The sequence below is a fragment of the Pseudophryne corroboree genome, chromosome 6 (assembly GCF_028390025.1).
Source record: "Pseudophryne corroboree isolate aPseCor3 chromosome 6, aPseCor3.hap2, whole genome shotgun sequence".
Lineage (NCBI taxonomy): Eukaryota > Metazoa > Chordata > Amphibia > Anura > Myobatrachidae > Pseudophryne > Pseudophryne corroboree.
In genome coordinates, this window is record NC_086449.1 from 209,628,144 (window position 1) to 209,655,441 (window position 27,298).

General features: G+C 42.6%; 1 protein-coding gene across 1 annotated transcript in view; it reads left to right on the forward strand.

Annotated features, from left to right (window-relative positions):
- Positions 1 to 711: 711 nt before the first annotated feature.
- The window catches only part of IGF1R (insulin like growth factor 1 receptor), a 304,160-nt gene continuing 277,573 nt past the window's right edge, over positions 712 to 27,298 (forward strand). Inside the window, exons 1-2 of the mRNA XM_063925712.1 lie at positions 712 to 1,640; positions 21,506 to 22,057. Coding sequence (XP_063781782.1) covers positions 1,529 to 1,640; positions 21,506 to 22,057 — 664 coding nt within the window. The 5' untranslated portion in view covers positions 712 to 1,528. The remainder of the gene's footprint in view (positions 1,641 to 21,505; positions 22,058 to 27,298) is intronic.

Below are 27,298 nucleotides of genomic sequence, written 5' to 3' on the forward strand. Positions count from 1 at the left end.
TTCTGCTAAGCTAAGATACACTCCCACAGGGCGGCAGCTTAGCGTGTGCAATGCTGCTAAAAGCAGCTAGCGAGCGAACAATTCGGAATGAGGGCCTAGGTGTAGTAGTGAAAGTGATAACAGTGTTGAGATTGCTGGATGCCGAAACAAACACACACACACACACACACACACACACACACACACACACACACACACGAATATTAATGATGTATGTACAGTAGTAGAAACATTGACAATGCTCACAGTGAATCTTTAAGGGATGACTTACAGTATGTTGAGGCTGGATATTTTTTTTTATTAATAGTTATTAATATGGTGCCCTCATATTCCACAGCACTTGACACTTTACTTCATTCACAGCACTGTCCCATAATATAATATAGTATATGGATAAAATAGAAATTATAGTTTCAGATTGAGTAACGTGATTCAGGATGAATTCAGAGTAATGTAGAGTGATGTGATGGTTTAGGGTGGCTGAAACATGTCACCTTTAGAGCTGGATATGGGAGAAATGTAGATACAGGCTGGAAGCAGCATGTATGAATGTAGGGTGCCTGCAGCATACAGTATAAGGCAGCAGGGCTGTGTGGCTGCATGCAGGAGGGGATGCTACGGTAGCAATAGTAGTAGTAGTAATAATCAATCATCATCATCATCATCATAATAGTAGTAGTAGTAGTGGTGGTGGTGGTGCTGTTCCTGTGTGAGGAGGAGGCAGCTCCCAGTCCTGGCTTTGCAGGCAGCCCTGTGTGTGTGTTAGTGGATGTGTCTCAGGCTCTTGTTGTTTACAGCAGCAGCAGCAGCAGCAGTAACGTCACATAGGCAGAGAGGGATCACACACAATGCGAGCAGCGCTGCAGCAGCGCCCGGAGCCAGACGCCAGCAGCAGCACACCGAGCCTGGGGAGCAGCGCTGCGGCCACTCACTGAGCAGGAGACCGGAGAGCCCGTCTCTGACCTTCAGGGGCCCGGAGTGAGCGGAGGGGAGGGGTTGCGGGGGACTCTCCATTCATTGGTCCCGCAGCGGCCTCCTGCGGGCTGAGGTCCGGCCGTGAGACGGGTGATATGGAGGCTGAAGACTCGGAGCGGCGCGTGTGTAGTGCGGGCGCCTGCCGCCAGCTCCCCGCGTGTAACGTGTCCTAGCGGCGGGAGCAGCGCGGAGCCAGTGCCTCGGGAGCGGGTAGCCCCTCTCTCTCCCCGTACCGAGCGCTACCCCGGGCTGGGAGGTGTTTGGGGTCACGCTGCCTTGTGTCATACCCAGACTGAACCAAAGAACAAACCCCCCACATCCTCCTGCCGCCGCCGCCGCCCGGACACAGGAGGGACCCCCGGAGCCCACAGCAAGGTCACAGTGCGCGGACTCTACAGAGCTCTATACATATACATATATAGGGGCAGTGTGTGTGTGCAGGGGGGCTCCAGCCGCCATCTTTCCTCCGGCCAGTGCGGGACCTCGGAGGGGTGGATGTAAGTGCCCCCGGAGCGGTGGATCCACGCGTCTCTCCTCCTGGGAAGCTGTGGAGATGAAGGCCGGATTGGGCTGGGGTTCTCCGGCCTGGCTGTCGGTGGCCCCTGTACTCCTCTTGCTGCTGTGCCTCTGCCCGAGCCTGTGCCTGGGGTCCCTGAGTGATGGAGGTGAGTGTGTGTGTGCCCCCCCCTCCGTGGGAGACTGTCTAGTCTGGGATGATGATGATGTCCTCGCTGAGGCACTATTACACGTGGAGCGCTGCAGCAGGTCCCTCACTCCCCACAGCAGCAGCAGAGGGCTGTGTGTGACCCGCTGAGGGTTCATGTACACCCCACTCGTGTCTAGGGGTATATAGGCACAGTCTGTGATGAGTTCTGCGTTGATTTTGGTGGGGAGGTACCTGTACCTGTGACCAGAGGTGGTTGTGCATCATACCGAGTACCATGCCTCCTGTGCAGCAATGTAGTGGATCAGACAGTGCAGCCAGTGGGGACACCTGCCCAGGTGCGTCTCCCATCCATTGCAGACCTAGAAGGTGCATGGCAGGGCGGTTCGCTTGCACATCACTGGGGTTACTGAGTACATCTGCAGTATTTTATATTCACAAGCATGATCATACTTTGGTTCGCAACCCGTTATGTACTCTGCAGCCTACATACATGTAAAGTATTTACAGAGGTTCCCCATATCTTAAAGAAGTATCAATTAATAAGTACACTTCTGAGGAAAGGATAGGCGCAATAAAGAAACCTGTACGGCCAGGTGTTGCTTGTGATGATGCTCCCTGAAATTGGGTGTATCCATGCATCAACACCTGCCTGGCTTTATGACCTGAATTATCCCTGGGAATGGATTTAGAACTGTTTGTAGTGCGTAGTACCATTTGAAGGTTGTATATCTTTAAAGGGCAGCTGTGGGCATTGTACCATCCTGTTTCTGATGTCGGTTTGTGTAATGAGGTGCCTGGATAACATACATTTACACTATGTACACAAGCAGCCTGAACCATGTGATCCTAGCACTGTCTGATATGCAGACACAATCCTAGGATCCCGAGACATAACGCCTAGGCATAATCCAAGTGTTTCCATGCAGCTATGTACCCAGACATAAAAAGTAAGCTTCTGAGTTAAGGACTCTGGCATGTGCAGTTCATATATACATATAATTACATATATTTTTTACAAATGTTCTTAGTAATTGCAAGGGTTAAATATTTGTGTTTACCTACCATATTCGCTTTATGTAAACATACCGCGCTTCATGTCCATATATGTTCAAGTACATGGGTGCAAGTGTGTTGAACAATGTGTGTTCACATAATATCCTCTGTCTTCTGATCCGTCTTTGCTATCGCTGGACATAGCAGCCATTCATACTATTACTACACTCCTCAGTCGCTCTGTCAACATGGATCAGAAATACAAGGGCTGCAGTATTATTTGTCAGGCTGAGTGACAGACAGACAAGCTTGTACTATATACTCCTATGGATTAGCTGTGACCAGGAGTATGCTGATATGGCCTCCCTTCCCCTGTTTACCATTTTTGGGCTTATATCAGCTGTATCTGGGTGCTTATGTAAAAGTGTGTAAATTCTCTGTGGCACCAGAAGAGTTAATTTCAAGGGCCCCTTTATTTTTGGTGGCTGTTATTTTTAGTGCTGTAGGAAATAAAGCATCTCTGCGTGGATCTGATACAGACACTGCTTTGTTTGTAGGGTTACTTGGCCTGTGTCTGTTTTGTTTACTTAAAATAAAGAGGTGGGGGAGGTGTCATCATAGGCAATACAAATGGTGGTGGTGGGAGGGATCCAGACAAACATTCATAAATATGTAAATGTATTTTTTTCTGCCATATTATAACATTATTTTCCTTACATGAATAATCCATCTGTCTGCAGAAGGGGGTTTTCAGTGGTGCCTCCTTGGTTTGATTTATAAAGATCCTTTGTGTTTCAGACCCAATCCTGATGCTTTCATCATAGGGGGGAGTGTCATGCGACTGGTGGTCCTGGCTTACCCTGTACAGCGCACTCACTACCTCCCTTTTCTAATTTGTTTACAACATTTCACCAGACTTCTTTTTTTTGGGGGGGGGGGGGGGGGGGGTCGGGTAGTTTGGAGATTAACGCAGACACTGTTTAAAGCTAAATTGTGGGGTTTGTTTGATATTTGTCCACGTAGAAGGCCTATTTTTGTTTCTTATTTTCAGTACTTGTGTATGGAAACTGTTTATATCCATTCTCTAACTTTAAGAAGGCCATTAATAGTGTTCACTCTAGGATTTTTTTAGGGCAGGGTGCTGAGCATTGAAGAGGGCACATTTTTATTTTGAAGGGCACATTTTTGATGTGCCGCTTTGCGCACAAAGCATAGCGCATATTTTTATAGTTTTTGTACATACATTTTGCCCTTAGTAAATCATATACCCATGCATACATATAAGAAACCTGACATCTGTACTGAGAAACATACTGTATATGTCCAGTCTTCTATGTGTTATAAAACAGAAAAGTTTTAAACAATGGGTTAAAATATATAGGGAAAAAAAATAAGTCTTTTCTACTAGGGAAATACTGTAAGCAGTACATGCTCACTGCTTACACTGTTCTTTCCCTCTTTATCAGAGTGCTGTGTCATTTACAGTGCCTCCTCTGCCATCCAGTTGGCTAAAGGATAGAAATTCTGTTCCAATTTCAGAGGTGGGCAAAGAGTAGACAACAACATTGTAACATGCACTCTGACTGTTGCATTCTGTATACAAGGGGGCAATTTATGGTCCTGCAGGGTGCTTTTTCACATTTCAAAAATGGCCAGGGTGCAGCACCCTGCTGAAACAGCTTAGAAGGATCACTAATTAACAACTCAAACTCTAGTCACGTATACATACTATATGAAGGTAAAGTTTGATGAGAGGCGGCAGTAAGAACGTCTCAGGGCTTAAAAGTTATACATCAAACTAGCATGTTTTTACTAAGGCCCCACATTTTGTTGTGGTTATTCTCTTCATAGACTGAGACACACAGGTAAAAATAATAAAATGTTTTAATGGCTTGTGAATTAGGCAAGTACGAGACCACCCTTGAAGGTATTGTTTGCAGGCTCTCGAATGCTGCAAGATAGAACACAGGTATATGCCTTATATAGGTTCTTATGTCTTGCATTCGTTCAAGGAACAAAGTATTTCCTGTCCAAAAGTGGTCAATTGTCACTACTTGTTGAGCCTAAAGTCTGGTTATTTTTACCTGGAGAGTTCAGCATTAAAAATGTCTTTTGTACTGACTAAAAATAAACCATCTTACTTGCCAAAAGCAATTCAGTTACAATACATGATCTAAAATGTAAAGCATATGAAATATACACAATATAATGTGTTTGAATAAAATTGGTATTTTAAGGAAAGTCCGTTTTGCATTTGTTAAAAATGCAAATCTCATTTTAAGAATGAGACTTGAGAAATCAAAAGCTTTTCCCCTGTATTTTACATTCCATTTGTTACAAAGAGCCTTTAAAAATTGAGAGCACTGTCTTGTGTCGAATAAATCTAGATCATATAAAGCTCATAATGTAAACAGTGACCTTAATTTGCCTGTAAGGGGCTGGAAAATAGCTAGAATAAGCTGCCTTTAAAGTATTTTCCCCACTTTTGCTTCGATAACAAGATTTGTTTAAAGAATAAATTTGCTTTGTAAAAGAAAGAAAAATCTGGCTTCCCGTTTACGGTCTCTTGCAATGACTTCCTCACATTGTGGTAGAAAGGTTTTTCCACATGTATTGGCATGTAAACATTTTTGGAATAGTTTTCAGCACCTAACCTAGGGATAAGAAAAAAAAAATATAGCCCTTTTTTTGGTAAACATCTCTGTTCTGGCCATTTCTGCTTGTGTTTCAGTCTGTTTCTTGTTTGTTTGTTTGTTTTTTAGTTTTTTTTTAAATTAGTTTTAAATAGTAGATTTTCTGATAGATATTCCTCTTATTCTTACGATGCTAAATGATTCTTGTTACTTAGAACAGTTTTAAATTTACCTTGAAAAGCCAGGTTGAGAATGCAAGTGTCGATTTGTTGCGTTCAAACAAAAAACATTTTTGACCGATGTATGTGTTCTTAGTCACATCTTTGCATTGTGCCAATTTGAGACTGTTTAGAATTTAAAAAGCATCTGTATGATCTAGATTATGGATGGTTGACTGTTGTTTATATCTTGCGATTTGTCTACACATGTAATTGTCCATTTTTTTATTTTCTCATCTGTGGTTCCCCTTAACTTATCCTAATAGGTGTTGGTATTTTTTTTTTTTTCCGTCTGTGTTGTACTTTTTACACTGACATAAATGATATTACTGTTTTAGTTGTTCGTCCACTCTTTCCTACTTAAACTTTTTGAACAATATTTTGAATATTGCTTAAGGGAATGTTTTGGTTATGAGCCTTTATATAAATGGTGTTTATTCAAGTGAAGTATTTGTGATACTTGGTAGTTTAAACATAACATTGCAGAGGATAGAGATTTAAAATGCTAAAATATTGGCATCCGTTTGGTGGCTTGCGGCACATATTGCAACATTTGCGCAACCTTGTCAGCCTGTCATGATGTGTCTAATGCCTAGATACTTTTGGTTTTATTTTGCTTGCTTTTCTTGGCATATAAAAAAAACCTAAATACGGGACAGGTTGCAAACATTGGAAACAGTTTTTGGGTTTCTGGTCTATGCCTAGATTAAAACTTTTTTTGTTTGTTTACAAACTGGTGTTGAGCTTCTAAAACAACAAAAAATAGGTCTCACTATTGTATTGCTGGTAATCTAATTGCTCTGTGATATATTTCATTGCTTTATGTGGTAAGCGATCTATAAGTGAGACAGCATGGTGAAATATTGCCTTTACGCCAGTGGAGGGTCTTGTATTATATCTGCAGACATTTGTATTGTATTTGTTTCTAGTCCATACTCGTTGAAAAAACACATGCCTTGTTTAAGTAACATGAAGGAACAATTTCGAATTTAAAAAATAATATAGGAAATGCGTCAATAACTTGCTTATTAGGCATGTCGTCACAATAGCGCTTTTGTTTGTGTCATTTACCAAGTCACAGTGAAATACACAAGTATATGATAACGTGCTTTCCGTGCTGTAAGATGTCTTCTGATAAAAGCTATGGAACTGATGTTGGTGTAGTGGAACGCTAGATATTTGTTGGACGGAACACAAGGAAAGATCTTTGTGTAAAGTGTTTGTAGAATGTGTGAGAACTGTGCCAGAATCTACATCTACTATGTGTTGGTAAATGAGAGATCGCTATGAAGCTAGGGCAGGAAACTCCTGCCCTCCAGGTTCCTTGTATCACTCACTCACTCTCTGTGTGACCATTTGACGCAAGTGAAGTGTGACAGGCAGACCAAGTAAAGGATGTATTTGTTCTGTAATGCTAAGGCATGAATAAAGGAAATATTTTCTTTCTTTTTTTTTTCTTAAAGTGATCCTGTTCTCCCCAGACACAAACACATTGATGTTTTTAGATCACTACCTGCGAGTTTGTTCAATTGTGTTACAAGTGGAAAGTTTTATAACATTTATTTTCATCTACGGAGCTAGATTGGTCAACTCTTAGTTGTAGCTTGTTTTAGAATTTGGAGTAAACATCTGTTTATCATTCTAGCAATTAGCTTTCTTGTTTAGGTATCTGTTTGGCTTGCACTACTTGTGTAAAAGTAAACACAGGTGAAATTGTAAAAGTATTTTACTTTGCCTGTATAGTGTAATTAAAACAAAACTGTAATATGCTATGAAACATACGTTCTATGTCACAGGGAAAGACACAATATACTTGCTTCTATTAAAAAGCATTAAAAATAAAGTTATCCATGGTTTTAAATCCTTGTGGAAATGAGTTTGCTTGGTAGATACAAAATACTTTTCTTCTGTAGGGAGGCTTAACCATCTAGTCTCGGTAATGCTCTGGAAGGTTCTTATATGTACATATCTGACTAGGGGAAATGTTACTGTTTACAGGTTCAGGGTTTTGTATATGGAAGAGCAGTGATGTACCTCTCACCCCCCAATCTTCTATTTGCTAAGCAGTTAAACCTAACATATTCTAAATGGCCAACCAGATTATACAAACAATTGTCAGGAGGACAAAGGAAGCTATACTTAGTGTGTGTCTCAGAACTGATGGGGAATTTTACCTCTGTACCAAAACCAGAAAGCTTAATGCAAATCTGTGTTGGTTTAGCTCCAGCAGCCCAGTTAGGAAGGGTTAATGATCTGCGCTCGTAGTACCACGTTTTTCTGAATGAGTCCACTTGAACACAGAGACTCAAATTCCCACGTGACGCTAATGAAGAAAGTCTATCCTATTTTTATTCCGCTCAATTGAAATGGTCCTTAGTCTGGCTGCCAGGAAAGAGGTTACTGCCCTGCTTTTACCCTTGCAGCATAGGAAAGGAGATTGCCTCGGTATGAACAATATTTCTATTTTATATCTTATTATACAAAGTAGCAGATTCTTCCCAGACTCGGCCACTTGTGCGGCATAACACTTCCCATGTTGGAGTGCAGTGCACTTTGACTTTCTCCTGCATTGTGTTAGCTGCTTTCTCCTTCATCATTTTTCTGATTTGTTTACATGTATCTGCTTAACTACAGACTTTGAGAACCTCTTGTGAGTTTATTTTGCTCCCAAACTTTGATCAGACACGCGTTTTGTACAGAGAGATAGTGTAGCAGTTTTACATCTTACAACACATAAGGGGAGATTTTATGCAATTCTTTTGATTGGAGTGGACTGATTGGAATCGCTCTCTTTGCCTTCTTCAAGTGTATTTGTTGTATACTTCTCTTTTATTGTTGATACAACTGTATCGCTCGGTTTCCAGGAGTTCTAACCAAAAGTGTGCGGGCTGTGGTGATCCTCAGCAATCTTTGCTTACTAGTTCCTCATTTTTATTGGAGTTAGCCTTTGCAAGCAAAACTTTTGGCTTGGAGCCCTATCCATCTTGTGATGTCAGGGGGCTGAGCAGTTGTAGCTGTGGGACAAGCTGCATTACTGACCTCATGCAGGTTACCGTAGTTTTTACCACTCAGATGCTGCAAGTCTCCTATTTAAGAGGATATTTTGCTTTTAAACAGCTTTCGTTTGTTCCCCAAACGATATCAGACTTTTAACTCTTTTGGTAGGGAGAGCATTCCCAGGAAAGTAAAACCAGTAACGCCCTACACCTACAGCACCGGAAGATGGACACCGTAGTGCAATATACAGATTGTTGTTTTTAAACTTTATTTAAGGAACCTGTGCTGGTGATTAAAACAAGGGTATTTCCATGTTTGGGAGAGATGGACTTTGTAGTGCAATCATACTGATTCTGAAAACAAATCTTTTATTTTGTGAGTTGTTACTAGGGATTGAAAGCCCCCCCATCTTTAACATGTTTTCTGTAGAAATTACTGTATGGAAATTAAGATAGTTAGCATTCTTATATAATGTATTTGCCTTAACCTGACATTATCTACTCTTGTAAAGGGAAATCAGGTTTACGGATTTGGGTAAACAGATCTTTGCAGGACTTGCAAAGAAATTCAGAAATTAAGTAGTATATGTTAGCTGTAAATGTGCCTAAATTTACAACTAGATTGTGATCCTGTCTTCCAGACTGCAACATTATTTTATTTCAGGTTTAGTCTCCCATATCCAAATATCCGAAATACAGAATGTTTTGAGCACATTTGAGATCATGACACATTTGCTTTCTTATGGTTCACTGTACATAGACTTTGTTTAATGCACCAAATTATTAAAAATATTGTATAAAACTCTTCAGACTGTATGTATAAGGTGTATATGAAACATAAATGGGTCCCATTCCCAAGATTATTTATTATGGTCTGCAAATATTCCAAAATATGAAAAATTATCCGATACCTAGAACACTTCTGCTCTCAAGCATTTTGGATATGACTGACTCAACCTCAACCTAAAGGTGTCTTCTTACAACAATGAACTCTAGCATGTATATTTGTGTGGTAGGGACTATAGATTGTAAGCTCTACTGGTGCAGGGACTGATGTGAATGATTAATGTTCTCTGTAAAATACTGTGTAATATGTAGGTGCTACAGAAATTTAGGCTATTAATATTTTAAATGCCATATTCTATATTCTCTTTTAGATTGAAAGCAATCTAGTAGAGAAATTAGAAAAAAAGTTTGAATATAATCTGTAACAAAATATAAAGGTGGCAGAGCATAAACATCTGAGTGCTGTCATTAGATGAAAGCCTTCATGCTATTTTAATAAAAGAATCTGCATATGATAGACTTTATCTAATTTTTACCAACTAGCATAAATGGCTGTTTAGTTGTTTATGGTGAGCACTGATGTGAGTAACCTTCAGGAGCATGGGACTTCAGCTGACAAAGCAGTAAAATATTTTGAAATTGGGTTCTTGATCCAGAATAATTAACCAATAAAACAATAAAATTAACGCATATTTACCTGCAACATACAACATTTTGAAGATTGGTCGTGATCCACCCACCCTCAACCTCCTCTAAAATGATGTAACCACTCATTTTTTTTTTTGCCCTAATTCTGTAAACCCAAGTCTCACAATATAGGTATATGTAGTATTTGATTAACTGCCTGTTGCTAGCAGCTATACCATCCACAGGCTGGGATGCAAAACCTGGTTTCAGGTAGGATTTAAAAAACATTTTTGATACATATCCCCTTTGATCAAGTCTCTTGTTGGCCCTCAACAAAAATGCAGTTTACCCCCCCCAGCTTGTGGCTGCTACAGATGAGATAACTTCATATCGAATGCAGACTCTCATCCCATATTGTCTCCCTCATCTTGCTCTACTTCCACCACTACTACTAATCTCCCTTCAGGCTGGTGTGTTTTACCTCCTGTTTCTACATTGGCCTGTACCATGCCATGATACTTGATAATTTGTTTTACTTGCCCTCTTCTTGATTTAACAAAGCTTTACTGTTTTTTTTTCTGTGTTTTTGGCTGACCATTCAAAATATAGAATTAACAAATAAAAAAGTAGCTTTTTATTTTATTTTTAAACTGGTTGTATACTCAACTTAGAAATAAAATGTGATTTGTGGATTTTTCTTTTTGCGGTACTCTAAATTTGTATTTACACATGGATGTACGATTGTTTAAAGGGAGTACGTTTTATAGGACCACTAAATCTTATATACTTATCTTTTTATGATGAGCTACTGCCCAAGATTATGTATCAGAGCAGATGTTTGAAGTCTAACGCATCTGATTTTCTCCCATTTTATAGCTCTCCATTGTCAAATCTAACTTTGACAAAGTACTATTCAACTAAAAGCCCTGAAGCCAAAGGGTTATTTCCTCAGCCATCCTCTTCCTCCCCCCACTCAGAAAATAATGCAAAATGCCTGTAATTCTTCACATTCCTAAGAGGGCCTGGAAGAAAGGACTGTACTGACCCCTGTAAATGAGCCACCCCTCTCCCTCATTCATAGACTGTTCTCTGAGTTTAAGGCTGCAAGCTGATTGGCTGTTTAACATAAAAGATTCCATTGAAAAATTGAAGGAAAGAATGGGTAGCACTTCCTGTGACTTAAGTGTAAGGTCAGCTTGTGCTGGAGTGGGGAGGATGCTAACCAACAGTTCCTAAATGTGTATTAGCTTTGGTATTTGTCTTGGTATACCACATACAAAGGGGCTGATGCATAATGAACAGTACACCAGTTTTGCATAACCTATTTCGCTTGAAATTACTCTGCTCATGGCCATAAAGTGGATGCACTCGTATGTATCCCTGCATATTTGCCTGGTTCTGGCAGTTAAGCCCACATGCACCTGGATAAGCAGGAAAATGTAAGGAAAGGGGCACTCTAATGTAGGCAGATTATATACAGGTTGAGTATCCCATATCCAAATATCCGAAATACGGAATATTCCGAAATACGGACTTTTTTGAGTGAGAGTGAGATAGTGAAACCTTTGTTTTTTAATGGCTCAATGTACACAAACTTTGTTTAATACACAGTTATTAAAACTATTGTATTAAATGACCTTCAGACTGTGTATATAAGGTGTATATGAAACATAAATGAATTGTGTGAATGTAGACACACTTTGTTTAATGCACCAAGTTATAAAAAATATTGGCTAAAATGACCTTCAGGCTGTGTGTATAAGGTGTATATAAAACATAAATGCATTCTGTGCTTACATTTAGGTCCAATCACCATGATATCTCATTATGGTATGCAATTATTCCAAAATACGGAAACATCCGATATCCAAAATACCTCTGGTCCCAAGCATTTTGGATAAGGGATACTCAACCTGTATAGTAAGGGGATATTTGTGAACACATGCAGATTGGGACACAGACACTATGGGGATGATTCAAGAATTCACTCCCATCTAAAGTGGCTGGGAGCTAATTCGATTATCTTGAGCAACCAAACTCAAGGCTGCACTTATTGCTGATTTCTGCTTGCATCCCACTGAGTGTGCCCAGTTCTTGGCATGGGAGAAGCTGCTTAACGTTGTCAATCCAGTGCTTTAGGGCACCAGTATGCGGCCATAGCAACCAGTGAGGGGCTGATTGTGCAGCAATTGAATTGGCTCTCAGCCACTTTAAACAGGAGCTAATTATCTCAAAGGGCTCTATTCAGTCCAGCATGGATTGACTGGGAAGGCCAGTTTTTCATGGACTAAACAGGGTGTTGTGCCGCAAGAACCGGCATTTTCTGACTAAAGTGCCTGCCGCGATACTGTTTATGCTGTAAATGCAGAAATTGTCGGCTTACTGCTCGCACCCCTCGTCGGGGGTCACATTGCGCTGAATTGAATATCACCGCTAGCTAATACCCGGCACTATTCTATCTGCGCTGAATTGAATCGAGCCCAAGGTGTGAGGTTGCACTTCAAGAGTAGCTCCCGACCAGCGTAGCTTTAGCGTGCTGGCCGGGAGCTACTCATCGCTCCCCGGCCCTCAGCGGCTGTGTGTGACGTCACGCAGCCGCTGCGGCCCGCCCCCCCGTTCGGTCTGGCCAAGCCTGCGTTGACCGTACCGAGCCCACGAATCGGCGGGCAAACGCCGGCATTCTGCCCCCCCCCCCCTTCCCCGCCCAATGACCGCCTCTGCCTGATTGATCGTAACGGCCTTCGGCCGCCTGGCATGTGCCGGCGCACTCTGGCGCATGCGCAATTCTGACCGAACGCACCGCTGCGATAAACTGCAGCGTGCGATCGGGTCAGAATGACCCCCATTGTGAGAATGAGGTCTATCTGAGCATCGTGAAGGATAAATGCTTTAGTACTGTAATAATTACTAGTTGTATATTCTATCCCAAGTAGATGACACTGAACCTGTAGTTCTCCTGCATCATTGTCAGAACGTAGACAGCTGTTTTCTGTTTACAGACTGCTTACTGAGTACAGCTTAAATATTACTAAAGTTAAGGAATGGTTTTCCTGTCATAATATGCCAGTTGTTCTTACTAAGAAATAGTATCCCGCAGTGTGAGCGTGTGAGCCTCACGTTGTATAATCTGCTCTTGTCTGTCGGAGCACTTCTACACATCCCGCAAAGAGGAGAAAGGATAGACCAACTTGTTCCAGCTCCCCTCCCCCATCATGTCCATTTCACATTAATCTGGCAATGTTTGATGTGCATATATTTATTATTTATAGATAACCAGTCAATAATTATGTATGAAACATGGATATTAATCTTTATTGCGTGGTCAGCTTTCCAAGTACAGAAATGTACAATTTCTATAAGGTATCCCTGTTGTGCAGTTCTGAAAAAAATTTAACATTACTTGTGCAGCATAATTAAAAGGCTAATTACAAGGCATAATTATTAAAACAGGGTGCTGTATGAAAGGGACAGGTGTTTTTAAGATTGCAGGTGTTTGTTGGAGTTTTCTGAAGATTTTTTTTTTTTAAAAGTGGCTTAAAATGAAACAAATATCCCCCTAATTTAAGCAGAGCATTTTTTTGGTCAGTTTTCTGTCATTTTTTTCACTGTTTTAGAAAAATGCACATAATAGCCATTTGACACAATTTAAAAAAGCCAGATACGTTTATTATTGTCTTATTTTCCGGTCAGGCAGATTTTCCTATTTTCACCTATACTTAACATGTGTAAAACCAGCAAGAATTATTGGGAGCAACACTTAGCACCCATTTTCCAATTGGATTGCATGATAACACCCGCATACAGACGTTAAGTGAAATTAATAGGGATATGCGCAATAAGTTAACACCGGTGTAAACGTATCACTTTTGCCTGCAATTGAATTCCCCCTTAGTCATTATTTCACTCTAGCTTAGGGGTGGGCAAAATACGGCCCGCAAACCGATCCTGTCCGGCCCACTGCCTCCCACCAGCGAGCAATGACAAGCGGCCCGAACGGCTGAGCTGCTTGTCATTGCTCTGAGCTGCAGTACCTCCAAGCTGCCGGCGGCGCCTCTCTCCCCTGCTGCTGCGTTGTAGCACCCTCCTCCTCCCGTCCACAGTGACAACGGCTGGGTTCAGCCGAAAAGGGGCGGAGCTACATGCCGAGGAGGGGGCGGGGCTACACGGGACCTCAGGGGGCGGAGCTACACGGGCAAGAGCCAGACTGCTACAGATCCATCCTTCCTGCCACTGCCAGCCAGCCAGATCAGTAAAGTTAATGGGAAAAGTGAGTGAGAGAAAGAAAGGTGTGTGATAGTGTGCGTATATTTGTGTATGCGGGCAGTGGCGTCAGTCTGTTTTTAGGTTGCAGGGAGAGATCTTTAGCTCTCGCTGTACCAACCCCTCCCGTGTTCTGTCACCGTGTCACCCCCGTGTTCTGTCACGTATAACCCCCCGTGTTCTGTCACTGTCACCCCCCCCCCGTGTTCTGTCACCGTGTCACACCCTCCATGTTCTGTCACTGTCACCCCCCCCGTGTTCTGTCACCGTGTCACACCCCCCGTGTTCTGTCACCGTGTCACCCCCCCGTGTTCTGTCACCGCGTCACCCCCCCCGTGTTCTGTCACCGCGTCACCCCCCCGTGTTCTGTCACCGCGTCACCCCCCCGTGTTCTGTCACCGCGTCACCCCCCCCCGTGTTCTGTCACCGCGTCACCCCCCCGTGTTCTGTCACCGCGTCACCCCCCCCCGTGTTCTGTCACCGCGTCACCCCCCCCGTGTTCTGTCACCGCGTCACCCCCCCCGTGTTCTGTCACCGCGTCACCCCCCCGTGTTCTGTCACCGCGTCACACCCCCCCGTGTTCTGTCATCGCGTCACACCCCCCGTGTTCTGTCACCGCGTCACCCCCCCCGTGTTCTGTCACCGCGTCACCCCCCCCGTGTTCTGTCACCGCGTCACCCCCCCGTGTTCTGTCACCGCGTCACACCCCCCCGTGTTCTGTCACCGCGTCACCCCCCCCGTGTTCTGTCACCGCGTCACCCCCCCCGTGTTCTGTCACCGCGTCACCCCCCCGTGTTCTGTCACCGCGTCACACCCCCCCGTGTTCTGTCATCGCGTCACACCCCCCGTGTTCTATCACCGCGTCACACCCCCCGTGTTCTGTCACCGCGTCACCCCCCCCGTGTTCTGTCACCGCGTCACACCCCCCGTGTTCTGTCACTGTCACCCCTTTCCCCAGGGGCCATAAGACACTGGATAATTTGCTTGCTGCACAATAATTATCCTAAATAAAATGTTAATGTGTAAAAGGGGGCTCTACCTGCTGTAATGTGTAAAAGGGGCTCTACCTTCCATACTGTGTAAAAGGGGCTCTATCTGGTGTAATGTGTGTAAGTGGCGCTGTGTGGCGCAATTTGAATAATGGAGACTATTGTGCAGCCTAATATGAATCTGTATTATTTTTTGCCCACACCCCTTCCACATGAAGCACGTCCCTATATTTTTGGCAAGTGGGGGGAGCTGCTATTTTGTATGTGGCCCTCGGATACTGACAGGAAATGTGAAGTGGCCCCTCAGCTGAAATAATTGCCCACCCCTGCTCTAGCTGTTGGCATGAACAGTACCTGGGACTCTGCACTCATTAATGGGGAGATGTATCAAACTGTCCAGAGAGATATAGTTAAGCAACTAATCACATTCTGGCTATCATTTATCTAGCACAGTCTATATGCAGGTGGAAACTGGTTGCCATGGGCAACTTCTCCAATCTCTTACAGGTCTGACACATCTCCACCCCCCTAATCATTAATGCACTGCAGGCAGCCTGATCATGTCACAGAATGCTTCACAAGAGCACAGTGAGCATACTTCTGCAAGTACATGGGCAGCACGGATGGTGTAGTGCTTAGCATTACTGCCCCACAGCACTGAGGTCATGGGTTAATTTCCCACCATTGTTCTAACTGTGTGGAGTTTGTAGTAATAATAATAAGTACATGGGTTGGCCATCCGGTTACGATTATTCATGGCTTAAGCATGGTTAACTTCATGGCTGATTGGTAGATGGCTAACTTCTTAAAGGATATAAATGCTTGTGCACAGATGGTATAATTAAAGCGAGTGAGGTACTAATTAAGGAGGTCATTCCGACCCGTTCGCATGCAGCGGTTTATCGATGCGGTACGAACGGGTCCGGAATGCGCGTGCGTGACGTTGCTTACGTCATGTCTAACAAAGGAAGCGGTCGCAGAGCCGACCGCAAAGATGATTGACAAGAAGAAGGCGTACCTGGGCGGGGACGGACCGTTGGAGACCATTTTCGGGGAGTGGTAAGGAAAACGCAGGCGTGTCAAGCAGAACGGAGGGCGGATGTCTGACGTCAAAGCCGGCTCCATCATCGCAGAGATTGTCGCACAGGGTAAGCAGGTATAGGGCTGGTCTACTTCTGCTTGAAATTTTTTTTTAGCTTAGCAGGGCTGCACAAGCGATCGCAGCCCTGCTAAGCTAAAATACACTCCCCCATAGGCATGTACTAGTTGATCGCAGCAAAAAGTTGCTCGCTGCGATCAACTTGAAATGACCACCTAAGTCCGCTAAAACCTGGACTTTTTCAATTCTACGTGAGACTTTAGCTACTAGGCTAAGTGCTGGGCATTATCCAGTGATTGCACACCCAGCTCTCATGACAATCCTGGAAGTCCTACCTAATGTAGATTTCTGCTCAAGGACGGTGCAAGCAGAAGTCTAATAAATCGAGCCTTGACGGACGAGTTTGGGAACCACTGAAATACACTGTAGAGCTGTAGCAGTGGATGGAATTCATTTATCGCGGGTCTCCGCTGGCAGCTATTGAGATGTTTCTGCTGGTGGGAGCGAGACCTTAATTCAGCTCACTGCCCCCCCCCCAGGGGTGGCTAGCTGAAATGCAACAAAGTGACCAGTTTGGGCGCCCAAACAGGACTTTTCGTGTCACGCCCATTCGTTTTGTCGGGTTTTGCCGCTTCATGCAGCTAAACCCATCTTATATGGGCACGATAACGAGATATCGCCCTATGATCTCCCGTCACTTTAGACGGGAGATTGGGCACGATTAAACAATTGAATTCCCCCCAGTAAATGTTACATAGGTTTTGTTATGTGTTGTCTCCCAAGAAAACTGATTAATGTGCTGTTGTGTGTAGGTGATATTTGCTGACTCATCTTGCAAGTCATGATTTTGTGAACAATTTCCCCCATCCATGGGAGAGTGGCTGGATCTCTCACATCCCACCCACTTCATTGTGAAGCAGGCAGGCTGATGAGATTATACAGTGAATTGTGGCACTTTATGGAAGGGATGGGGCAAATTTGTGCATTTTTACATCTGACATCCCTGCCCCACTCCCCAAAGTGGCTTCTCCTGGAAAGGAGACTTCAACAGTAAGCAACGAGACCGGACCCAAGATTGTATTTTGCATCGTTCAAAAAAAACAAAAAAACTCTTGAGTCCTCCTAGACAATTTAAGATTGAAATTATGTTTGGGTGGTAGGATGTGTCATGATTGATCCAATAACTCCATAGATTTCTATAAAGTGGTAATGATATAAATGGTTAAAATCCTGGTGTTACAATTTAATTTGTGAATTTTTTTTCTGAAATATGAAAAAACATGCTGCTTTGAAGGAAAATGTCTATAGTTTGACCATACACATTGCAATCCGTTCATTTTGGCCCAAGGCTTGCAGACCAGCTAAGTAAACAGTTTGGGTACAAGTTGGTGGCAATTTGTGGGTATTCAGCGAAGCAGGCATGTTGCCAAACTGCATTGTGCATTATCTCTCCCCATTGCTGGGTGCACAGACCTCACACACCAAAGGATTATATTGGCTGACTGGATGTTTCATGCAGAACAGATCAGTTTGGTCTATTGGAAATGGACCACACCGTACTAAAGCATAAACAGCTTATGGCTTACCTCAAGTGACTTATCTGCAGCTGCCCAGCACTGATGATCATTTTATGAGAACACAGTACATAAGTTGTCTATACTGGGGCAGTTTGGATGTAGCAATGGTTAGCATTACTCCCTTACAGGGGAAGCAGTTAACATACTGCTGCACGGGATCCCGGTGATCACTGTTGATGACGGAATCCCGCTCAGCGGTACAATGCTGGCGGTGATTCTCCCTCTGCCTGCAAGACACTTACCACTGCTCACCCCACTGGTGGCTGGGATGCCGCTGTCTGTATACTGACGGATGGCATCCTGCCCATCGGTTATTCATACTGAACCCCCTCACAGCACTGTGGTCATGGGTTCAATTCCCATCACAGCCCTTACTGTGTGGAGTTTGTATATTCTCCCAGTACTTATGTGGTTTTCCTATGGTTATTCCAGTTTCTTCCCACACTCCAAAAATATACTGGTAGGTTAATTGGCTTCCAACAAAAATTAACCCTAGTGTGTGTACATGGGCAGCGTAGATGGGCCAAGTGGTTCTTATCTGTCGTCAAATTCTACATTTGTATGTTTCTATGTCTGTCTGATTAAACTGGGGGTGGGGGTAACTTATCTCATCTGCTACTGTGTCATCATCTCCTCCCACTTTGTTTTCCTTCTTATTTTGTCCCACAAACATATTTGCGATATTTCTACATTTGTACTTTTTGTCCACAAAATGTTTGTAGGCGTACCTGATGTGACTGCATTGTATCTGAAGACAAAATGCAAATCACCAGAAACTAAAATAGAGAATTTAAAGCAGCTGCTTATTTAAAAAAAGAAAAAAGAAAAGAAAAAAAATGACCTAGGGGCACAAAAAAAGTTTGCTTGTTGTGTAATGCACACTGTCTGCCGCGAGTGCGAGCAATCTGGATAAAGCTGCTTTTGTAAACCATGCAGGAAAAAAGCCTGTTTATGTAGGAAGAGTGTAGGCTGCCCCACACTGTGTTGTGCTAATGCATTGTATTAACTACTTCCTTGCCACTATTAGCAAAGTAACCTTTCTCTTAATGGGTTTACTTATATCGGGGACTCTCCCCGCCTACAAATCAGAGAACGAAATGTCCTGAGATGGCGGATAGGTTCTTCTGATCCTATCTTTGGAAACCAATTGTGCACTTCCAACTAAACTCATTTTGAATTGTTTATTATTTTTCATTCATAATCATTGGTTTTTTAATAGTTCTATTCCTTGTAGACCACAGTGTAATTGTTAAGTGACCTTCGTGGTTTTAGATGCTAGTAGGCAGGCTTAACGTTCAAGTACAATTCTGGACAAACAAAAATCTGCTCAATATCCTTCCATTCTTATTTCCCTACCAACTATAATAATAAATACTTGTATCTGGCTCTTCTGCTACTATAGGTCCAGAAATATTCCAGTATGATAGCACGCGCCATGACCCGGTTGGGATTTGGTCTGGATTGCTGGGAACTTTTAAACATACACATTGGGTGGAATTCAGTTGTTTATCGCGCCTGATCTCCTGTCTAATGTGAAGGGTGGGGGTTCCTTTGTGGTTATTTATCATGCATATTGCACCAAGAGGTTGGATTTAGCCCATTACGGGTAACTTTTCGCACATTTCAGCTGGTCACCCCCAGGGGGTGCGAGGTGAAATGCCGGCACTAGCAGCTGATCTCGCTCGAGCGGAGCAGCAATTGAATAGCTCCATTTGGCACTGCCTACTGGCACAGCAAACAATTGAATTCCACCCATAAAGTAATGTTTATTTGGTTGCATCATGACTGATTGCAGTATTGATTAACTAACAAAACTTCATTGTATTAATGTCTTTATTGCATAAGTATCTGGGAGTCTAACATGAATGTATTGTTGTAAATTGATTGTTTAATCAACTTTCATCATCAAAAATGGAAGACAAAATAAGGTTGCATCACAACCTAGCGCAGTGTTCTTCAACTCCAGTCCCGAAGTACCTCCAACAGGTCATGCAGAGATGAGTTAATATATTTTACTGGGTCAGTAATTATCCCACCTTTTTATATACAAAGGACAGAATTCAATTCTGCCCCAGATCGCGCCCGCTGACAGCTATTCAATTGTTTCTGCCGATTGGTGCAATATCATCATTTTGGCTCGCTACCCCTCAAACGGGAGTTTTTGCGATCGTGCACATGACTGTAGTTGGGTTTCTCTGCTTTACGCGGCTGAACCCGCGCTATGTGTGTGATAAGGGGGATCAATTGAATATCCCTTTAGACGGGAGATCCGGCGTGAGAAAACAATTTCATTCTGCCCAAAGAATTTCTCAAAGCATGACCTGTGCCTGGGTGGGTGGGGGGGTGGGGGGGGGGTTGGTGAAGAGAACCACTGACCTACGGAGAGTGGCTACTAACAGAAAATGTTTCCCTATCGGGAGCCACGGTCTTCTGGCGCTCAAGCAATGATTGTTCCTTACATAGATGGTCCACCACTTTCTAATGTAGTTAAGCAAAATGAATATGCTGATTTTGTTTCAGGAGGGCCACCTTACAAAAATGCTTTACTAGGTGATAATGCAATTTTACTAGTATTAGGTCATCTGAGGTGGCAGACTTTCTTTGAGTTTTTCTTTGTTCCCAATATTGCTTTCAGATGTGAGTGTAGTGATTGATTTGACCTGTCAAATAGTGTTTTATTTTAATTGCTAGATGTTTTTCTTTTTCCTATTGTTAAGGCCATCGTAAGGGAATTGTGCTGCTCTTTAGCTGGGCACAAGGGAATTTGCAATGCTTGTGGCATCTTGGAGTGGTAATGTGCACAAATAGTGTTATGTGGTTTTAAAGCTGTGCGTGTTGTGCTGAGTAAAACAGGAATACAATCATGCCTGAGAGATTGACAGTCACATGTCATTACTGTGACTTGTTGTATCACCTTTCAGGTTGGCATGGTTTGATGGCTTAAAAATTATATATCATCTGTCCTTGCAGATGACACTGATAAATATAAATCTACACTGGACTGTTACTAGAGGAACACCTTTGTGCTACCAAACTTAAGTTCTTCCTCTGTGCTTGATAAATTGTTACACTTAAACATAAGCAGTTCACCCTAATGATGTTAATATAAGAACACCAGTTTAAAGTGGAGACATCCCCTTTTGTGGGTTTAATCAATAGTTATGAGAATAAAACTCTCTCCATTGACTATTTAAGACACTTCGGGGGTGATTCAAATGTTCTGGGCAATTCACTTGTTGCTCTGATTGGGCGCGTAATACCTTTTAAGAGCCCAAATAGACGGGATTTAGCTGCAAATAGTAACTAATCTCGTCTAAAGTCCTGGTTAGTTTGCCCAAACTCCTGTTCGGGCACCTAAACCGCAGACTTTTCACACCGTTCTTTTAGCTGCCTCAGGAGCCAGCGATAAGAAATGCCATTCCCGCGGCTAATGGGTGCCAGAATGAAGCAATAATTGAGTTGCTCCATTTTACGCCCCCTGTTGGTAGCTGCAGGGAAAATTAACTTATCACCCCTTTCATGGCCAGTGTTGATAAGACAGTGGTTTGTATTGAATCGATACATGTGTATTCTCATGACTGCTGCCACCACAGGGGATATTCTCCTACCAATAGTCCAAAATAAAAGTTCCTTTTGTACGAGTTCTAGCATTTTTCAAATGTTTTTCTTCTCTGTCACCCCACAGTCTGCAGTAACAGCATGGACATCCGTAATGATGTACGAGAGCTGAAACAGCTTGAAGACTGTGTTGTGATTGAAGGCTACCTCCAGATTCTTCTCATCTCCACCGCCAAGACAGAGGATTTCCGAAACCTGCGCTTTCCCAAGCTTACGGTTATTACAGACTATCTGTTGCTTTTCCGTGTTTCTGGTCTGGAAAGCCTCAGTAACCTCTTTCCTAACCTCACAGTCATACGTGGCCGCAATCTCTTCTATAATTACGCCTTGGTCATATTCGAGATGACTGATTTGAAGGAGATCGGGCTGTATAGCCTGCGGAATATTACACGTGGTGCTATACGGATAGAGAAGAACTCTGACTTGTGTTACCTTTCTACGGTGGATTGGTCGCTGGTCCTAGAAGCAGTCTACAACAATTATATTGTTGGGAATAAGCCTCCAAAGGAGTGTGGTGACCTATGTCCCGGCGCTATGGAGGATAAGCCACTCTGTGAGAAGACAACCATTAACAATGAGTATACATACCGCTGCTGGTCAGCTGATCATTGTCAGAAAGGTAAGATCCCGTGTTTGTTTTCTGCTGCAAAGGAAATCTGTCTGTTACATAGCAGTGGCAAATTTCTCATTAGACACGTGCCTTGGGGTGGCACTTGTTTGGGGGTGGCACATTGATGCTTGTGTTGGTACCATCAGCCCAAAATGTACCAGTAACTGCAAAATATTTCCACTGTACTGTACCATATGCCATTTTGAATGGAATACAAATGGGTAAGACATGCACATACTGCCCCTGTAAGCTGTCTTGCTTAGTAAATATGTATAAAAATAAAAAGTCAGTGGCTTTTTATATTCTATTAAATTGGCTATCATCAAATGAAGGCTTATAACAATCAACAAAAATAATAAAAATAAGCAGGCGGGGGCGGCGGTTACTGTTGTGCCTAGGGGCGCCCTCACCCCTAAATCTGCCCCTGTTACCAGGGTTTTAGCTTCCTACGTTGTGGTAGTGCGGTGGTGCTTTCCTTGGGTTGGTGTGCTTCCACTTATGGGATTGTTGTTTTTTTTTAAATGTATAAATATGGAATTCTGGTTCCTGCTGTTAAAGTACACACTTCTCATTTTCCGTTTTTATGATTAAACGTTTGTCAGTGAGTGATATACTGATCCGTGTTCTACACAGTATGTACATTTAGTTGTTTGGCCTAAATGTCCCAGTAGTCAAGAACTTCTTAATGGTCATCTCCTTCTGTTTTCTCTAACAGCCTTGGTGGCTTCCGACTCTACTGTGTTGCAAAAGATGCTGTATTATTACTAATTAAATTATAATGTTCAGTTCGGGCTTGTTAAATGAGACCCAACTGTTGTGTGAGGCTCTTGTGGAAACTCTAGAGAATATCCGATTAATAAAATGGCGAAATATAGTAATTTGACATAACATTCTTTGTAAGATGAATATCCTTTAGAACAATATTAATGTCACCTCTGCCCAAGTGCAGTTCCATGCATTCTATGGAAGACTTTACTGAAGGTCGCAATACAGATGTTTATTTAAATACAGTGTGCAGACTGTTTTTTTTTTTTTTTATCTGCAAATTGATGATTAAACATGAACACAAGAAACTGGTATAGGTTAAATCAGTGACGACACTTGACTTATATAATCTATGGGGGTCGATTCAATTCGTCAACAGATGAATAGCGCCAGGAATTAGCTCCCGACGCTATTCAATTCAGCTAAAGTTAAGTCGGCGAAGGCCCGTTCTCGCCGACTTAACAGGTAGTTTTGTCGGGAGAACGGGCATTCTCCGACTTAACTACCCGCGGCGATAATGATTCCCGACAGAATCAGCCTCGCGCCGGCCGCGGCAGCACTTTTGTCGGTTTTCTTCTATCACCCCCCGGGGGTGAGAGAAGAATTCCCAACAATTGCGGGTAATTAGTAGCTGAATTGAATAGCGTCGGGAGCTAATTCCCGGCGCTATTCATCTGTTGCCGAATTGAATCGACCCCTATGTCTATATATTATTTATTTGTAACAAAATGTACATGTATTTCGTGTTTTAAAACTGGGTTTAAGATCTAGTTGAAACACTGCTTGATCCTTCCCCTTAAATAATATAATGCAGAATTAAAGATGCAGGTTGTTTTTTTTATATAGTGTGGCCTAAAGTGGACTCTATTGCTTTGTATACTCTGTTTTTTGCTGAAATGGCCTGATAGAATCAGAAGCAGAGTTTTTTCAGGCTGATTTCACTATATAGTACTAATCTGTTATCTGGTTCAGTTTTTGTTTTCTTAAACTTTCTCTGATGCACATATTTCCATTGTCTTAAAAATGAAATTGCTCATATATCACCACCCTAGGTGGGGAAAAATTGAAATCCTCTTATGGGTGCCCACAAGACAGCTGATTTACCCCCATTGTTTGTGTTGTAAACCAGGAGCAAAACACAGTAGTCTTTTATCTTTATGATGGAGTATGATTAAATCTCCCATTCCTATTACATTTGTTCTCTCTGTAAACAATGGGCTTGATTCAATTTAGTGCGGATTGAATAGCGCTGGGAATTAGCTCCCAGTGCTATTCAATTCAGCTCGCTGTCCTATTGGGGAAGTCCAGTTCTCGTGGACTAAACACGGGGTTTTGCTGCGAGAACCGCCATTCTCTGTCTAAAGTGCCTAGCGTGATGCTGTTTCTGCTGCGCTAATGACAGAAATCAGCATTGCGCCAAAACTTTTTTCGGATTTCTGCTCGAACCCCCTGAGAGGGGTGCAAGAAGAAATCCTCTCGTCGGGTGTCACAGCGCGCTGAATTGAATAGGACCGGGAGCTAATTCCCAGAGCTATTCAGTCCGCACAAAATTGAATCGAGCACAATCATTCAATTAAGGTTTTGTCTGAATAAAATTGTTACAATAAAAGAGGAAGTGTTGTAATTTCCATTGTATTCCTCTGTCCAATGCACAACAGCATGTGCTATTTGTCTATATCTATTAATATAATAAAACGGTAAGGGTTGTGTCGACATTAAAATATACTTCTAGGTACTCTTTATGAACTATGGAGACACCTTTTTTTGCCCCTGGAATTTTAGTCTGTCTGTTCATTCCGGCATCATACAAAGACTACTGGATGAATTTGGAAGGCATTTTTACTATTGGACACAAGGGCGTAGCTACCATAGGTGCAGGGAGAGCAGCTGCTATGGGGCCCACCTTCCCTGTCAAAGTTACATGTGTTATATAATTTTTTTCACCATAGGGTGTTACATAGGGGCCCTTACAAACATTTACCATGGGGACTACAATATATCTAGATATGTCCCTGGACCTGCTCATTGTAATGAGGTATATAATGAACTGGAGTGCATTATAATGTTACATAATATGCACTGTAATGTGGTACAATATAAAGTGGAGGTACTATAGTGTGGCATAATAAGAACTATGGCACTGTAATGTGGCACAATATGAAGTGGAGGTACTATAGTGTGACATAATATGAACTGGGGCATAGTAATGTGGCACAATAAGAAGTGGGGGCATTGCTGCAGAGAGTTGTCTCTCTAGAAGCATTGGGACAGGGACACCTTCAAAATTTTGCTATGGGGCCCACAAAGTTCTGGCTACGCCCCTGATTGGAGAGCTTGGTGACCTAGAAATAAACTGAGATATGTATTATCTTGATATGACATCAGGGAGAGGAGTAATAAATGAAAAACGACGCTTAACACGCGACACCTGCAGTATGCAAATATTCATTACAAAGACATTTTGTGATCAGTGTATACAATATAAAATAATACATCACAATATTAGATGCCAGTACTGTCTTTGTAAAATTAGTATCGCTGAGCAATAACAGACATTCACACAATGATTCTCTGTTTATATAGTGCCTTTCTCCCAATAGGAAAAATCGCTTCTACCTTATTGCAGAGAGCGAGGCAGCCATCTTGGGTGCGCACAGGAGGACATACAAATGCTGCACAGATAGGACTTCTGTGGGAAGCCAAGCCCAAAACCCCAGTGGGACAACAGTACATTTAAAAACTAGAATTGTAAATACATGCTGACTGCTAGGGCTGGGTGCATGCTGTTGCTGCTCCGCATGCATATTTGGGTAAGATTGCTCCACATAGCAGTCACCAGTTCCATCAGTCTATATAGCATTTCTCTTACAGGACAGCTGGCTCTCTATGACAGGTCTGATCAGTGCAATTACTTAAGGTGCATACACACTGAGCGCTTTTTCCCCCTGCCCAGCGATGGAGCAGGACGCTATGGAAAGCCGCTCACCATGCCGTTCATCTACTGGCAATACTAGTAGATGAATGGCGGCTGCCAGCGATGATGCGGGAGCGCGCATCAGCGCTTATTGCTTGTGCATACACACTGGGCGGCTTTGAGCTGAAAGCAGCTCAACACACCAAAAGGGACCTGCTCTCAGCTCAAAATTGCCTAGTGTGTATGAGCCTTTAGTCACAGATGCCTGTGTGTATATCCAGCCGAATTGCTGATATGTTCCCTATCTTATGTAACATTTTAAAATTCTGCACCCATACTGCCTAGCAGAATTGGCATGGTGCCCACACGTGGACTTGTTTTGGCCAAGTGTTCCACTGAAAGGTGAATCCCAGCTATTAGTTCTCCCCTCCTCCTTAGTTATTGTTTTGCTAACCTGGAGTTTTCGTTTGACAGTCAGAGATGCAACAAAATATGCTGTTCTTTTCCCTGTGCTTTTTTTTACATTTTTTTTACTGTTTTAAACTTTTCTTCCTACCTCAGTGGGAACCTAAAAAACCGCCCCATGCTATTGAAATGGGTGTTCGCCAACCAGAAAGAATGGCCATGATCAGGCGTCTCCCAGACGCAGGAAGATTTTCCAAGACCTGCAGCCGGTGGCTAATTAGTAAATTTCATATGTTCTCTGCCAGCATTTGTTGTTGATTAAATTGTGCTGTATATTAGCAATGAATGAATATTCTCTCCTCCTTTATCTCTGCTCTTAAAACAGATTCTGAGAAACGTTTGGCTCGGATCACGCGTTTTCCTTTTGTTGCTGAAGGAAAATAAGTAATTAGTCACTCGGAAGGGGAGCTACATCTCCGCTCCGACTGATCTTTCCCGACCTTCGTGCTATTATTTTATAAAAATAAAACAAGGAGTATTGGGGGAATACATATTCGTATACCGTATCCCAAAATAAAACCGTAGCCAGAGATGTTAAATATTTTTGTTTTGATTTTGAAGATTTTATACAGTCAGCAACTGAGTCGGTATAAGAGTCCATTTCCAGAGGTGCGTTATCGCAGCATTAATCAGCACTGTAACTTTGATCTGTGACGTGAGAGAATATATACAAGTGCCTGGTTGTGGAACTTATCTGAAAATCTTGCACCTTATTGCAGTATTAATAAATGAGCCCTGCAGTATTTTAAGGCAGGCGATAAAATAGTGTGAAAGAACAGCACCCTGTGAAGTGCTTGCATACCTTGCAAGATACTTACCAGCTATCCTGAATTTCCAGGTGTTTCTCAGATTTTAACCTGATTTTTTTTTTTTTTTTCCGCTTCCAAAACCACTACATTTTTTTTTCTTAATACGTTTTTATAAAGTATTTTTAATATATTTTATTAAAATTCACTATACCCCACCCCCTTTCGTAACCATAGGCCCCCATTATAAAATTACTTCCCATCCCCCATTGGCAGTAGACCCCCCAGTGCTCTTAAATCATAATAACCGTAACCTCCCCACACCCCTTTAGTAAAACAAATATTCCATTCTTTATTTAA